Here is a 12,301-nt window from a genome sequence, read left to right on the forward strand (position 1 = left end):
TAAAACTGCTTCACTCTTTTCTGTTTATGGAGAGGCTTTTCGGGATTGGCAGGAGATTGTATTTTCAATTATTTCCCCAACACTCTACAATTTGCTGATTATGTCTTCTGTTCATCATATAAGCTCCACGTGGACACGGATCCAGGTCTGGTTTTATTTCTTGATATTTATAATTACATGTGTGGCTTACATTTCGCTCTTACTGGGACAGACTTAGTATAGAGGTTAAAAGGGATTCTGGAGCCAGTCTGGCCGGGTTCAAATCCCAGCTCTGTCACCCGCTAGCTGGGTGACCACAAAGCAAGTCTGCCCGCCTGTTTTCTCGCCTGTGAAGGGGCACACGGCAGTACCTACCTCTGGGGGTTGCTACCCTGACTGGTAGTAAAACGCTCCGTAAAGCTTGGCTGGAGTTACTTCTGGTGAGAACACCCATTTTTGGAGCCAGATAGCTACGCGTTCGGCTCCTACCCCACCTGTTTTCGCCTGTGAAATGGGGCTAACCTCGCCCCGCCATAAAGGTGATGGGGATTTTTAAAGGAGTGAACGGGCGTGAGGCCTCCCGCCCGGATGCCTGAACCAAAATAACCGCAGTCGAAGCGATAGGGGGCCTCCCGCCCGGATGCCTGAACCAAAATAACGGCAGTTGTTCCTCGCCAGGCGTCTTCCGGCCGGGTTAAGGGACACTCCAAGAGGCGGGAGGGTGCGGACGGACCCAGGATCCCGGCGGCCCCCACCCGTCCCCCGTCTGCGGCGTCAGGTCGGGATCCGTGGTTCTCCCACCGTGGGAAGACCCCCCCCCCCGAAGGAGGGGATCTGGCAAGTATCGGGATGGGGAGGGAGGGGCTGGCTGGGGGCGGGGGAGCGCTGGGAGGCCGGAGGGAGGGGAGCGCGGGGACCAACCAGCCAGAGGGAGGATGGGGCGGGGAGTGGGAAAGCTGGCGAAGAAGGGAGGGGCCGGCGAGTAAAAGGGTGGAGGCGGGGAGGGGGGGTGCGAGGGGACAGGTGAGGGCTAGCGGGCGAGGGGCCCCGGCGCCGACCCAAGGTGGGACTCGGGGGCTGGCCGGCCCTGGCAGGGGGGCGCGGGGCGGGGTGGAGAGGCTGCGGGGAAGGACGGGTCGGGAGCCCGGGGGTCGGCACCTGGGGACTGAGACGGGGCGTGGCGGGGCCGAGGAGGCGGCCGGCGGCCCGGGGGTGCGGCGGGCGGGGGCGGGGCCGGCGGAGGCTGCGCGCGCGCGCCGCCGCCGTGGCTGCGGGCCCCTGACTCCTCGACCTTTCCCTCCCGCAGTCAACGCCGCGCCTGGCGCGGAGTGGGGAACATGGGCGCCTCGGCCTCCAGGGGTCGGCCCTCCCGGGTCCCCGCGCCGGAGCCCGAACCCGAGGAGGCGCTGGACCTGAGCCAACTGCCGCCCGAGCTGCTCCTGGTGGTGCTGAGCCACGTGCCCCCACGCACGCTGCTGGGGTGCTGCCGCCGGGTGTGTCGGGGCTGGCGCGCCCTGGTGGACGGCCAGGCCCTGTGGCTGCTCATCCTGGCCCGGGACCACGGCGCCCTGCTGCCGCTCGCCCGCAGCTGCCTGCCCCCCGCCCGCGACGGCCGGCCCTGCCTCCTGGGCCGCTTCTGCGAGCGCCGACCGATCGGACGCAACCTCATCCGCAATCCCTGCGGCCAGGGTGGGGAACGCAGGCTGGGCGGGGGGTGGGGGCGGTCTACCTCCGGGGAGCCGGTGGGAGGGGCCGGGGGCGGAGCCTCGTCGGAGCCGGTGGGAGGCGGCGGCCGGCTGGTGGGCGGGCGAGGAACTTGGGCGCAAGCCTTTTTTATTTAACAGAAGGCCTCCGGAAATGGATGGTGCAGCACGGTGGGGACGGCTGGGTGGTGGAGGTAAACAGGTCAACGGTGCCTGGGGCCCCCTCGCAGACCTGCTTCGTGTCTTCCTTCAGGTGAATGCCCCTACCCCGCAAGGGCCAGGGCCGTTGTGAGCAAGACCTGCCTCTTCTAGTGACCTTTCTTCCTCTTTACTAGCTGGTGTCGCAAGAAGCAGGTCTTGGACCTGGAGGAGGAGGGCTTATGGCCAGAGCTGCTAGATAGTGGCAAGATTGAGATTTGTGTCTCCGACTGGTGAGTATGATGATAAAAACAGCCCTTTGCTCAGCTCTGACCACCTGCACCGCGCCGTGACCATTGCATGGGTGACTTCATTTAGGCCTCCTCTGGCAAACCCTGACAGATAAAGTGAAGATCAGGGAGGCCAATGACTTAACCCCTCCCCTCCTCCACCCCTCTCCCGGGGAACTGGATTGCAAGATGCCAGATTGGAATCCAAGTACAGAGGACTTGGCCCAGACCAGTCTGGTCTGTGAATGAGATGCTCCTTGCAATGGGAGGAGGCACTGGAGGATAGTTAGCTAAGTTTACATTCTGGAGCCAGACTTTCCAAGTCCAGATCGTGGCTCTGCAACTTTCTGGCTTTGGGTGAGTCACAGTGTGCCTCAGTTTCCCCATCTTTACAAGGTAGGGTTACATGTCAGGTACATAGCCAGCGCTTTATAAGTGTGAACTGTTTTAGTGTTTTGTTTTTTGAGCCTTGAGCCTGTGAGAATGTGTATTTCAAGACCTCAGATCTTTTAAGAGAGTTTCAGGAGCATTTGAGAGGTTCCGAAAGAGGAGGCGATTCGCCCTGGTGGCACAGCTAGGGCTCGGTGAGACCTGGCATGAGGCTCAGACCCCTCCGACTCCAGAGCTCATCGTGCTCTGTAGTGATGGTCTTGAAACTGGAGTACCTGAAGACTTTTCAAGGGATACATGACCCAGATAATTTTTAAGGGAGGCAGTTCCAGATCTGCTACAGCTGTGTTCCCTGTTCTAAAATTATCAGCTACACATCACATCTTGGAGGGGAGCATCATATGGTTGTCCTTTCCTGGCCCTTTCTCACAGTCCACCAGTTTTACAGAAAAACCAAGCCCCTCACTAGGGTGCGTGGTCCCCCCGGATGTAAAGACTTCTGGAGAGTCAGGCAGAGTGACTGCTTGAAATTTCAGCCTTACCTAATTCACTTTTAATTAAAGGCACCGTAACTCCCCCCGCCCTGCAAATCCATCTCATTGGTGGGGGGGTGGGGGGGGTGGAATTTACAATAAAATTGGTTTTTAATGTAATCGGTAGTTCTCAAACTTTTGTAGCCTGTGTGCTGTTCTGGTCAACCGTGTACCATTTGATTGTAATGATCAGCGGGTCCCAAATTTTGCTCTGCGTTACGCAGGAGCATTGAAAACTCCTAGCGCCCAGGTCACCCTCCATACCAATGAAATCCGAGTGTCTAGGGGTGAGAGCCAGGTGTCAGGATCTGTGAGAAGTTTCGAGCTGACTGTAAAATTAGAGGGTTGCAACCCCCAGGACCATCCTTACTTCTGACGCCCGCTGCAGGTCTGGGGGGTTCCCAAAACCACCCTCAGATTCAGTAATTCACAGGAAAGACTCCTAGAACTCACCAAACTATTATGTAATTACAGTTTATTACAAGGAAAACCTAACCGGCATCATCCACGGGAAGTACCAAACCCAGACCTTCTATTGTTCCCTGGTCACGGAGTCAGGATGCATTACTGTCCTGTACATCCATGTGACTGTATACATGGAAACTTGCCGACCTGGGAAGTGCGCCTAAGCACTAGAATTTCTGTCGGTGCTTCATCATGTGGTTCGTCTCAGCCTCCTGGTCAACTGATGTTGCCTGACGTGTCCTAAGCCACGTTGTTGGGTCTTTCTGGAGTGGCTAGCTGCCACGGTGGGACTGTTGTGGATGCGGCCAGCCGGCGCTGGAATCATGTTGGTAGGGTATCCAGTATGACCCAAGGTCCCCAGGCAGACAAAGGTAACTCCCCGCAGCCATGATATTCCAAAGGCCCAGAGATGACCTCCCAGAAGCTGAGAGCAGAGGCCATCCGTACCTTGGGACAAGGCTAAATTTTTTTCTGTGCAATAGCTTTTCGACAATTCCAGATGATTCCAATCCACAGCAAAGGCCGGGAACCACTACTGGGTAATAATTCAGTCCCAAAGGAAAAATGTTAACGCTTACAGCTTTATGGTCACAGGAAAAAAATTTTTTAATTTCTTTTTCTTCTTTCTTTTTTTTCTTTTTTTTTGTTTTTTGTTTTTTGTTTGTTTTGTTTTGAGAGAAAAAGAGCACGTGCAAGTAGGAGAGAGGCAGAGGGAGACACAGAGTCTTAAGCAGGCTTCACACCCGGCACGAAGCTGGGCACGGGGCTCGATCTCACAACCGTGAGATCCTGACCTGAGCCAAAATCAAGAGTCAGATGCCTAAAAAAGAGTCGGATGCTTAACCGACTGAGCCACCCAGGTGCCCCCATCAATTTCTATTCACATACACATTCTGGTATGCGGTTGGCATAGAGCAGTGTGAAAGGGCAACCAAAAAGTCAGGAGAAAATAAAAACGTCACTATCACATGAGGACAAAATTGTGTGGCAGATGGAGAGCGGACGTCCGATTCTAAGAACAACGTGAAGTCTCTGAAGGAAGAAACTTACGTGTATTTTTTTCAGTTTTTTGAATGTTTATTTTTGAGAGAAAGAGCATGAGTGGGGGGGGCGCGGGCAGAGAGAGGGAGACACAGAATCCGACTCAGGCTCCAGGCTCTGAGCTGTCAGCACAGAGCCCGACGCGGGATCGGAGCCCACGAGCTGCCAGATCACGCCCAGCCGACTGAGCCACCCAGGCGCTCCTTATTTGTGTATTTTTGTAGTCCGTTACCCTTAAGTTGTAAACTTTGACTTCTAGCATCAAAAGGGTACATATTTTATTTTTTTAAGCGTCCATATTGTAGGTGTGCAGCTCAGTGAGTTATCACAAAGTGAACATATCCGTGTTACGAGCCCCTTTCCCATCACTACACACCCGAGAGTAGTTGCCGTCCTGAATTCTGTTAGAATAGGTAAGTTTTGTCCATTTTTGTACTCGGGACAGAGAGAGCCCTATGGCATATAATTTGTATCTGGCTTCTTCTTTGTTTGTCTGTTTGTTTGTTTATTTTTGAGAGAGAGCACAAGTGGGGTAAGGGCAGAGAGAGGGGGAGACACAGGATCCAAAGCAGGCTCTGCGCTAAACACAGAGAGCCCTATGCGGGGCTCAAACTCATGAACTGTGAGATCATGACCTGAGCCGAAGTCAGACACTTAACTGGCTGAACCACCCAGGCACCCCTCCCCTGGTCGTTTTAAATAACTGACATGAAAATTATCTTTTAAAATATCAACATGCAGGGGCGCCTGGATGGCTCAGTGGATTAAGCTGACTTCGGCTCAGGTCATGATCTCACGGTTCATGAGTTCGAGCCCCGCATCTGGCTCTGTGGTGACGGCTCAGAGCCTGGAGCCTGCTTCAGATTCCGTGTCCCCCTCTCTCTCCGCCTCTTCCCTGCTCATGCTCCATCCTTCTCTTTCAAAATCAGATAAACATTAAAAACTTTTTTTTATTTTTTTTTCAAGTTTTTATTTATTTTTGGGACAGAGAGAGACAGAGCATGAATGGGGGAGGGGCAGAGAGAGAGGGAGACACAGAATCGGAAACAGGCTCCAGGCTCTGAGCCATCAGCCCAGAGCCTGACGCGGGGCTCGAACTCACGGACCGCGAGATCGTGACCTGGCTGAAGTCGGACGCCCAACCGACTGCGCCACCCAGGCGCCCCTAAAAACTTTTTTTTAATAAAAACGAAATGGAAAAATAAAATGTCGGTGCATACATTGGACACTGGTACATCTTTTGCCACCATTTAAACGTAGAAAGAGCACTTTCCACTGTCACCTTGATAACACCGGAGGAGGTGCCTTGAAGACCAGTGCTCCAGGTCACTGTTCAGAAAACGGATGTGCTTGCAGACCAGCCGGGGCACTCAGTTTAATGCAGATTCTGCTTCATGGGGTCTTCGGTGGGGCCAAGCTCCCAGGGGACGCTGGGCGTGCTACAAAATTTGTGTATGCAAATTTTGGATTTGGATACATGGGGAGACCATTTCGGGGGCGGGGGAGGCAGGCAGACACCCAAAGAGACAAGTGGGCTAGTCCAGCCTTCAAGGCCTCCCTCCCTCCACAGGTGGGGAGCCCGACACGACAGTGGCTGTATGTACCGACTCCTTGTCCAACTTCTAGATGCCAACCAGACGGTCCTGGATAAATTCTCTGCTATGCCTGTTCCCATCCAGCAGTGGAACAACAATGTCTGCTTTCAGGTGAGTCTCTGACAGGGACACGGGAAGAGGGTGGTGGGGCCTGGGACGGTTATCTGTTGCGTAACAAATGACCCCAAAACTTAGTGGCTTTACGTCAACAGCAGTCATTTTGGTACTTCTTGTGGTTTCCTTTCTTTTATTTAACGTTTATTTTTGAGAGAGAAAGAGCGCATGCGCAAGGGAGCGAGGAAGGGGCTGGAGGGGGGTGGTGGACAGAGGATCCACGGCCTCCGCGCCCACCGCGGTGAGCTGGACGCAGGGCTCGAACTCACGAACCGTGAGATCACGACCTGAGCTGAAATCAGACGCTCAACTGACTGAACCTCCCAGGCGCCCCATCTTCTCGTGGTTTCTATAAGGAGGGCTCTGTTGGGTGCTTCTGGTTCCCGTGTGTGTGAACAGTGGCTGGTGGCTTTGTCGAGTCCCAGAGAGCTTTGGTGTGCGTTGTCTCTGCCAGGGCTGGTTTGGATTTCCTCGTGGCATGGCCACCTCAGGGCAGCCAGACTGCTCACTGGTGGCTCAGGATCCCTCGAGGAGGGCTCTAGAGAATCCAAGAGAAGCTGCCTTGCCTTTTCTGACCCAGCTTTGACATTCACTCGGCGACGCTCACTTAGCATCACTTCCACCACCCTCCGGGTTACAGACAGACCCACCCAGGCTCAAGGGGACAGGAATTAGAATGAGGAACCGTGTGATTCCATCTGCCAGAGAGCCCCACTCCTAGCTTTCGAGAAGAAGGCCGCGGCACAACGGGCTGATCTCTCCTTTACCCGCAGGTCACCCACGTGTTCTCTGACATCAAGATAGGCGTCCGCTTTGTGTCCTTCGAACATTGGGGCCAGGACACGCAGTTCTGGGCGGGTCACTATGGAGCTCGTGTGACCAACTCCAGTGTGGTCGTGCGGGCCCGTCTGTCTTAGTCGAGCGCTATCCTTGCAAAACAACCTGACCTATGCCTTCCAGAACCTGGGACCGTTGGCCAGGCCTTCTCATGAACCAAGGACATGTACCTCCTGGCATCCTGGATACTCCAGAATCCATTCGAGGGTTCTGCTGGGCCCCCTCTTCAGGTTCTGGAAACTACTAGAAAGAAGAAAGTTCCTCCATCACATCTACCTACTGCTGTTGTAGGGCTGGGGGGGACGACACAGGTGAGCACCCAGGAGTGCAGGTCCTGGAGAGGGCTCTTCACCCTCACCCCGGAAGTCCTCTGATTCAACCCCAGCCCCCCTCTACCCTTGTCTCCTCTTGTTTCTGCTTCAGGGGTTTTATTGGTCCCTTTTGGGCACGCCCCTCATCTCTGAAGTAGAATCTTGTCCTTGTGGCTGGGAAGATTCCAGCTTGGGTGGCAAACTTCACCTCCTGAAGCTTCGGGGCTGGGACCAGATCTCGCAGTTGAAAGTCAACTAGCTCAAAAAACGTTTGGAGACCCTCAAGGACCCCTGGGATTGTGTGGTGTATAAAATTATTTTTTACTTTGAAATGTTTCGCGAACGTTGGGAGAATAATATATCCGCAACGGCTACCTTGCCGGTCATATGTATTAAATTTATTATTTTGCCAAAAGTACCTGGGATCTTTTCGATACGAGTCTAATGTTACTGTCTTGGTTACTACTTGGTCCGAAAAAACAAACTGTCCCGGTGGAGGAGGGAAAACTACAGAAGAAAACCCCAATAGAAGGTGTTTTAGTAGGAAAGAACAGAAGAGTTAGAACAGTATTATTTCCCAAGCCCCAAGGAAACCATCGATTCAGACAAAGATTTTCAACCAGGGTCAAAAGTATTAGGCAGACAGTGGACGTAGGTACAGTAATCACACCGGCAACACAGTTGTGACTTTTTATTTTTTATTTTTTATTTATTTATTATTATTTTTTTTTATTATTTTATTATTTTTTTTTAATTTTTTTTTTTCAACGTTTTTTATTTATTTTTGGGACAGAGAGAGACAGAGCATGAACGGGGGAGGGGCAGAGAGAGAGGGAGACACAGAATCGGAAACAGGCTCCAGGCTCCGAGCCATCAGCCCAGAGCCTGACGCGGGGCTCGAACTCACGGACCGCGAGATCGTGACCTGGCTGATGTCGGACGCTTAACCGACTGCGCCACCCAGGCGCCCCCAGTTGTGACTTTTTAATGTTTATTTTTGAGAGGGAGACAGACAGAGCATGAGCGGGGGAGGGGCAGAGGGAGAGGGAGACCCAGAATCCGAAGCAGGCTCCAGGCTCTTGAGTGGTCAGCGCAGAGCCCGACATGGGGCTCGGACTCGTGAACCGTGAGATCATGACCTGAGCTGAAGTCGGATGCTTAACCGACTGAGCCACCCAGGTGCCCCTGGGACTTTCTAGATGGAGCCAGGATTAGGCTGTCCTCACACCAGTCCAGGGTCACGGCTCACTCACTGCTGGTGGGTCAGTGATATATTCTAGGTCTCTCTCTCTCTCTCTCTTTTTTTTTTTTTTTTTTAATTTTTTTTTTTTCAACATTTTTTATTTATTTTTGGGACAGAGAGAGACAGAGCATGAACGGGGGAGGGGCAGAGAGAGAGGGAGACACAGAATCGGAAACAGGCTCCAGGCTCCGAGCCATCAGCCCAGAGCCTGACGCGGGGCTCGAACTCACGGACCGCGAGATCGTGACCTGGCTGAAGTCGGACGCTTAACCGACTGCGCCACCCAGGCGCCCCTCTCTCTCTTTTTTTAAAAGATTTTATTTTTATTTTATTTTATTTTTAAATGTTCATTTTTGAGAGAGAGAGAGAGTGCGAGCGCAGTCGGGGGAATGGGCAGAGAGAGAGGGACAGGATTCAAAGCAGGTTCTGCACTGACAGCAGAGAGCCCGATGTGGGGCTCGATCATGACCTGAGCCAAAGTCGGACGCTCAACCGACTGAGCCACCCAGGCACCCCAAGATTTTATTTTTAAGTAATCTCTACACCCAGCGTGGGGCTTGAACTCATAACCCTCAGACCAAGAGTTGCGTGCTCTACTGAGTGAGCCAGCCAGGCGCCCCTAGGTGTTCTGGGTGTTCTGATGTGATCCACATGAAGTGGGTCTCACCGTATCCCACCCGGAACTGCTCACTTGGAGGGTCAGGCCGTCAGCCCCGTCTTGCCATAGAAGGGAAACACCGGCAAAGAGGCAACCAGACGAGCCCAGAAGTGGCTTTTTTTTTTTTTTTTTTGCCAGTTTCTTAAAAAAGGAGTTGTGACAGGTTGAAACAGACCTAAGAGTCGTGACCAGATGGAGTGTGTGGGCCTGGAGTAAAGACTGGTTTGGACAATTCAGCTCTAGAGAGTATTTTTGGGTCAACTGGGGGAATTTGGATATGAGGAATATGAAAAACATTTACAGGAAGGAAAAGGTAGAGGCCATTGCTTTAAAAAAAAAAAAGGCAGCAATATAATTTTTTTTTAATTTAATTTATTTTTTTTATTTTATTTTTTTTTCTCAACGTTTTTTGTTTTTTGGTTTTTGGGTTTTTTTTTGGGACAGAGAGAGACAGAGCATGAACGGGGGAGGGGCAGAGAGAGAGGGAGACACAGAATCGGAAACAGGCTCCAGGCTCTGAGCCATCAGCCCAGAGCCCGACGCGGGGCTCGAACTCACGGACCGCGAGATCGTGACCTGGCTGAAGTCGGACGCTTAACCGACTGCGCCACCCAGGCGCCCCAAATTTAATTTATTTTTGAGAGAGAGAGATACGGACAGAGCGAGAGTGGGGGAGGGACAGAGAGAGAGAGAGACACAGAACCCGAAGCAGGCTCCAGGCCCCAAGCTGTCAGCTCAGAGCCTGACCGTCCGACGCAGGGCTTGAACCCACAAACTGTGAGATCGTGACTTGCGCCGAAGGTGGATGCTTAACCGACTGAGCCACCCAGGCGCCCCAAGCAGCCATATAATTTAATTTAACTTTGGCACATATATTGTATGTATACACCTACGTGTGTGTGTGTGTGTGTGTGTGTGTGTGTGTGTGTGTGTGCGCCCCCAAGTTAAATGATACTACTTTATGCACACACACGTGCATGCACGTATTTCTATCCTGGAGTACGTTCTGAATGTGCATGTGTATATAGATAGGTAGGTGTATATATGCGGAAGAATAAGAATATTAACTATGGAGGCACCTGGCTGGCTCATTCAGTAGAGCGTGTGACTCTTGATCTAGGGTTGTGAGTTCAAGCCGTGACTCTTGATCTAGGATTGTGAGTTCAAGCCGTACGTTGGGCACAGAGCTTTCTTAAAATTAAAAAAAAACAACAAAAAGCCAGTGAACTACAGGGTTACGGGGTTACTGCCGTGATGATCTCTGGTAGTGGTGACTTTGTATTTATTTTGCTTATCTGTAGTTCTCTTTTTCTGAGTGTATGTGTATTACAAGAAGACATGTAAAGTGCCCTCCAATGCCGTTTCCCCCCCCCAGAACTAATCTTTTTTATTTATTTTTATTTATGTTTGTAAATTTTTTTAAAGATTATTTAATTTTGAGAGAGAGAGAGAAAGTGAGAGTGGGGGAGGGGCAGAGAGAAAGGGGGAGAGAGAGATTCCAAGCAGGCCCTGCACTGTCAGCACAGAGCTTGGATCCACGACCCGTGAGATCATGACCTGAGCCGAAGTCGGATGCTTAACCGACTGAGCCACCCAGGCGCCCCTATTTCGTTACTTATTTATTTAACGGATCTTTACACCCAAGGTGGGGCTTGAACTCACAACCCGGAGATCAAGAATCACATGCCCTATGCCAGCCTGGCGCCCCCAGAAATAACCATGTTTAAGGGCATCTTTGCCGACAGAGTGTTCGCTTATTTTATTTTATCACGGAGAATTTGAAACATAAACAAAAGCAAAGAGAAGAGTATTGTAAACTCCGTGTATCTATCTCCCAGCAACAGTTTCACCAGCTTATGGCCAGTCCTTCCTCCATCCACACATCCCCATGGATTCTCCCCTCTTCCATATTATTTTTTTAATATGTTTTTATTTTGCAGCAACTTCAAACTTAACAGAGAAGTTGTAGGTGTGGCACAAAGATTTTTTGCCCCTGAAACACCTAATACATTTTCTTTTTTTTCTTTCTTTTTTTTTTTTTTCAACGTTTTTTATTTATTTTTGGGACAGAGAGAGACAGAGCATGAACGGGGGAGGGGCAGAGAGAGAGGGAGACACAGAATCGGAAACAGGCTCCAGGCTCCGAGCCATCAGCCCAGAGCCTGGCGCGGGGCTCGAACTCATGGACCGCGAGATCGTGACCTGGCTGAAGTCGGACGCTTAACCGACTGCGCCACCCAGGCACCCCAACACCTAATACATTTTCATCATCACAGCAAAATTCTTGAGTGTGTTTTCTCTATGTATGAGGTCATTCTCCTGTAAGACTACAATATAGCAATGCAAACCATGACTGTCATGTCAATTCAGTGACTGCCCCCAAAGAGCTAACCTAGCTGGCCTCCCCGTAAAAAGGACTGATTGCAGTGTGCCTGGGTGGCTCCGTTGGTTAAGTGTCTGACTTTGGCTCAGGTCATGATCTCACAGGTCGTGGGTTCGAGCCCCGCGTCGGGCTCTGTGCTGACAGCTCGGAGCCTGGAGCCTGCTTCGGATTCTGTGTCTCCCTCTCTCTCTACCCCTCCCCTGCTTGCACTCTGTCTTTCTCTGTCTCTCAAAAATGAATAAACGTTAAAAAAAATTAATTAATTAAGAGAGAGAGAAGCCTGATTGCAACATTGGCTCATGGCTGACATCTGGGAAAGTGAATTTTGGAAGTTTTCCCTGCCATTACCTAACCGGTTAGGGTGGCTCATTGCACAAATATTTCGTATGGTTTATGGTAAACGCTTGCTTTCATCCTGGGAGTTTGGAATTTGGGTACGAGCCAGGACCGCCCCCCCCCAACCCTGGGAAACCCTAGGGTCCTGAATCTCTGATGAGCTTCCCTGGATATCACACACCTGCTAGGTCAGGAGTACACTCTGTGTGACCCCTCAGGGAAGGGAGAGGACACGAGGAACCGGCACATGGATTCTTCCAGGCTGTCTGTCTTTCCCCCTTATTA

The 12,301-nt window shown here is 51.8% G+C and overlaps 1 protein-coding gene across 4 annotated transcripts; it reads left to right on the forward strand.

Moving 5' to 3' along the window:
- The first annotated feature begins 991 nt into the window (after nucleotides 1-991).
- FBXO27 (F-box protein 27) lies at nucleotides 992-7,814 on the forward strand. Of its 4 annotated transcripts, XM_058707116.1 has the most exons (6): nucleotides 992-1,042; nucleotides 1,286-1,668; nucleotides 1,824-1,935; nucleotides 2,018-2,113; nucleotides 6,110-6,245; nucleotides 7,209-7,814. In XM_058707116.1, the coding sequence occupies exons 2-6, from the start codon at nucleotides 1,317-1,319 to the stop codon at nucleotides 7,374-7,376; spliced, it is 864 nt and encodes a 287-aa protein (XP_058563099.1). In that variant the 5' UTR covers nucleotides 992-1,042; nucleotides 1,286-1,316; the 3' UTR covers nucleotides 7,377-7,814. The 4 variants fall into 4 exon arrangements, with proteins under 4 accessions (XP_058563099.1, XP_058563101.1, XP_058563098.1 ...); XM_058707115.1 differs by lacking the exon at nucleotides 992-1,042 and having other exon boundaries at nucleotides 1,222-1,668; XM_058707117.1 differs by lacking the exon at nucleotides 992-1,042 and having other exon boundaries at nucleotides 1,224-1,668; nucleotides 7,022-7,348.
- Nucleotides 7,815-12,301: the final 4,487 nt, after the last annotated feature.

This window comes from Neofelis nebulosa, chromosome 17, assembly GCF_028018385.1.
Source record: "Neofelis nebulosa isolate mNeoNeb1 chromosome 17, mNeoNeb1.pri, whole genome shotgun sequence".
Classification (NCBI taxonomy): Eukaryota; Metazoa; Chordata; class Mammalia; order Carnivora; family Felidae; genus Neofelis; species Neofelis nebulosa.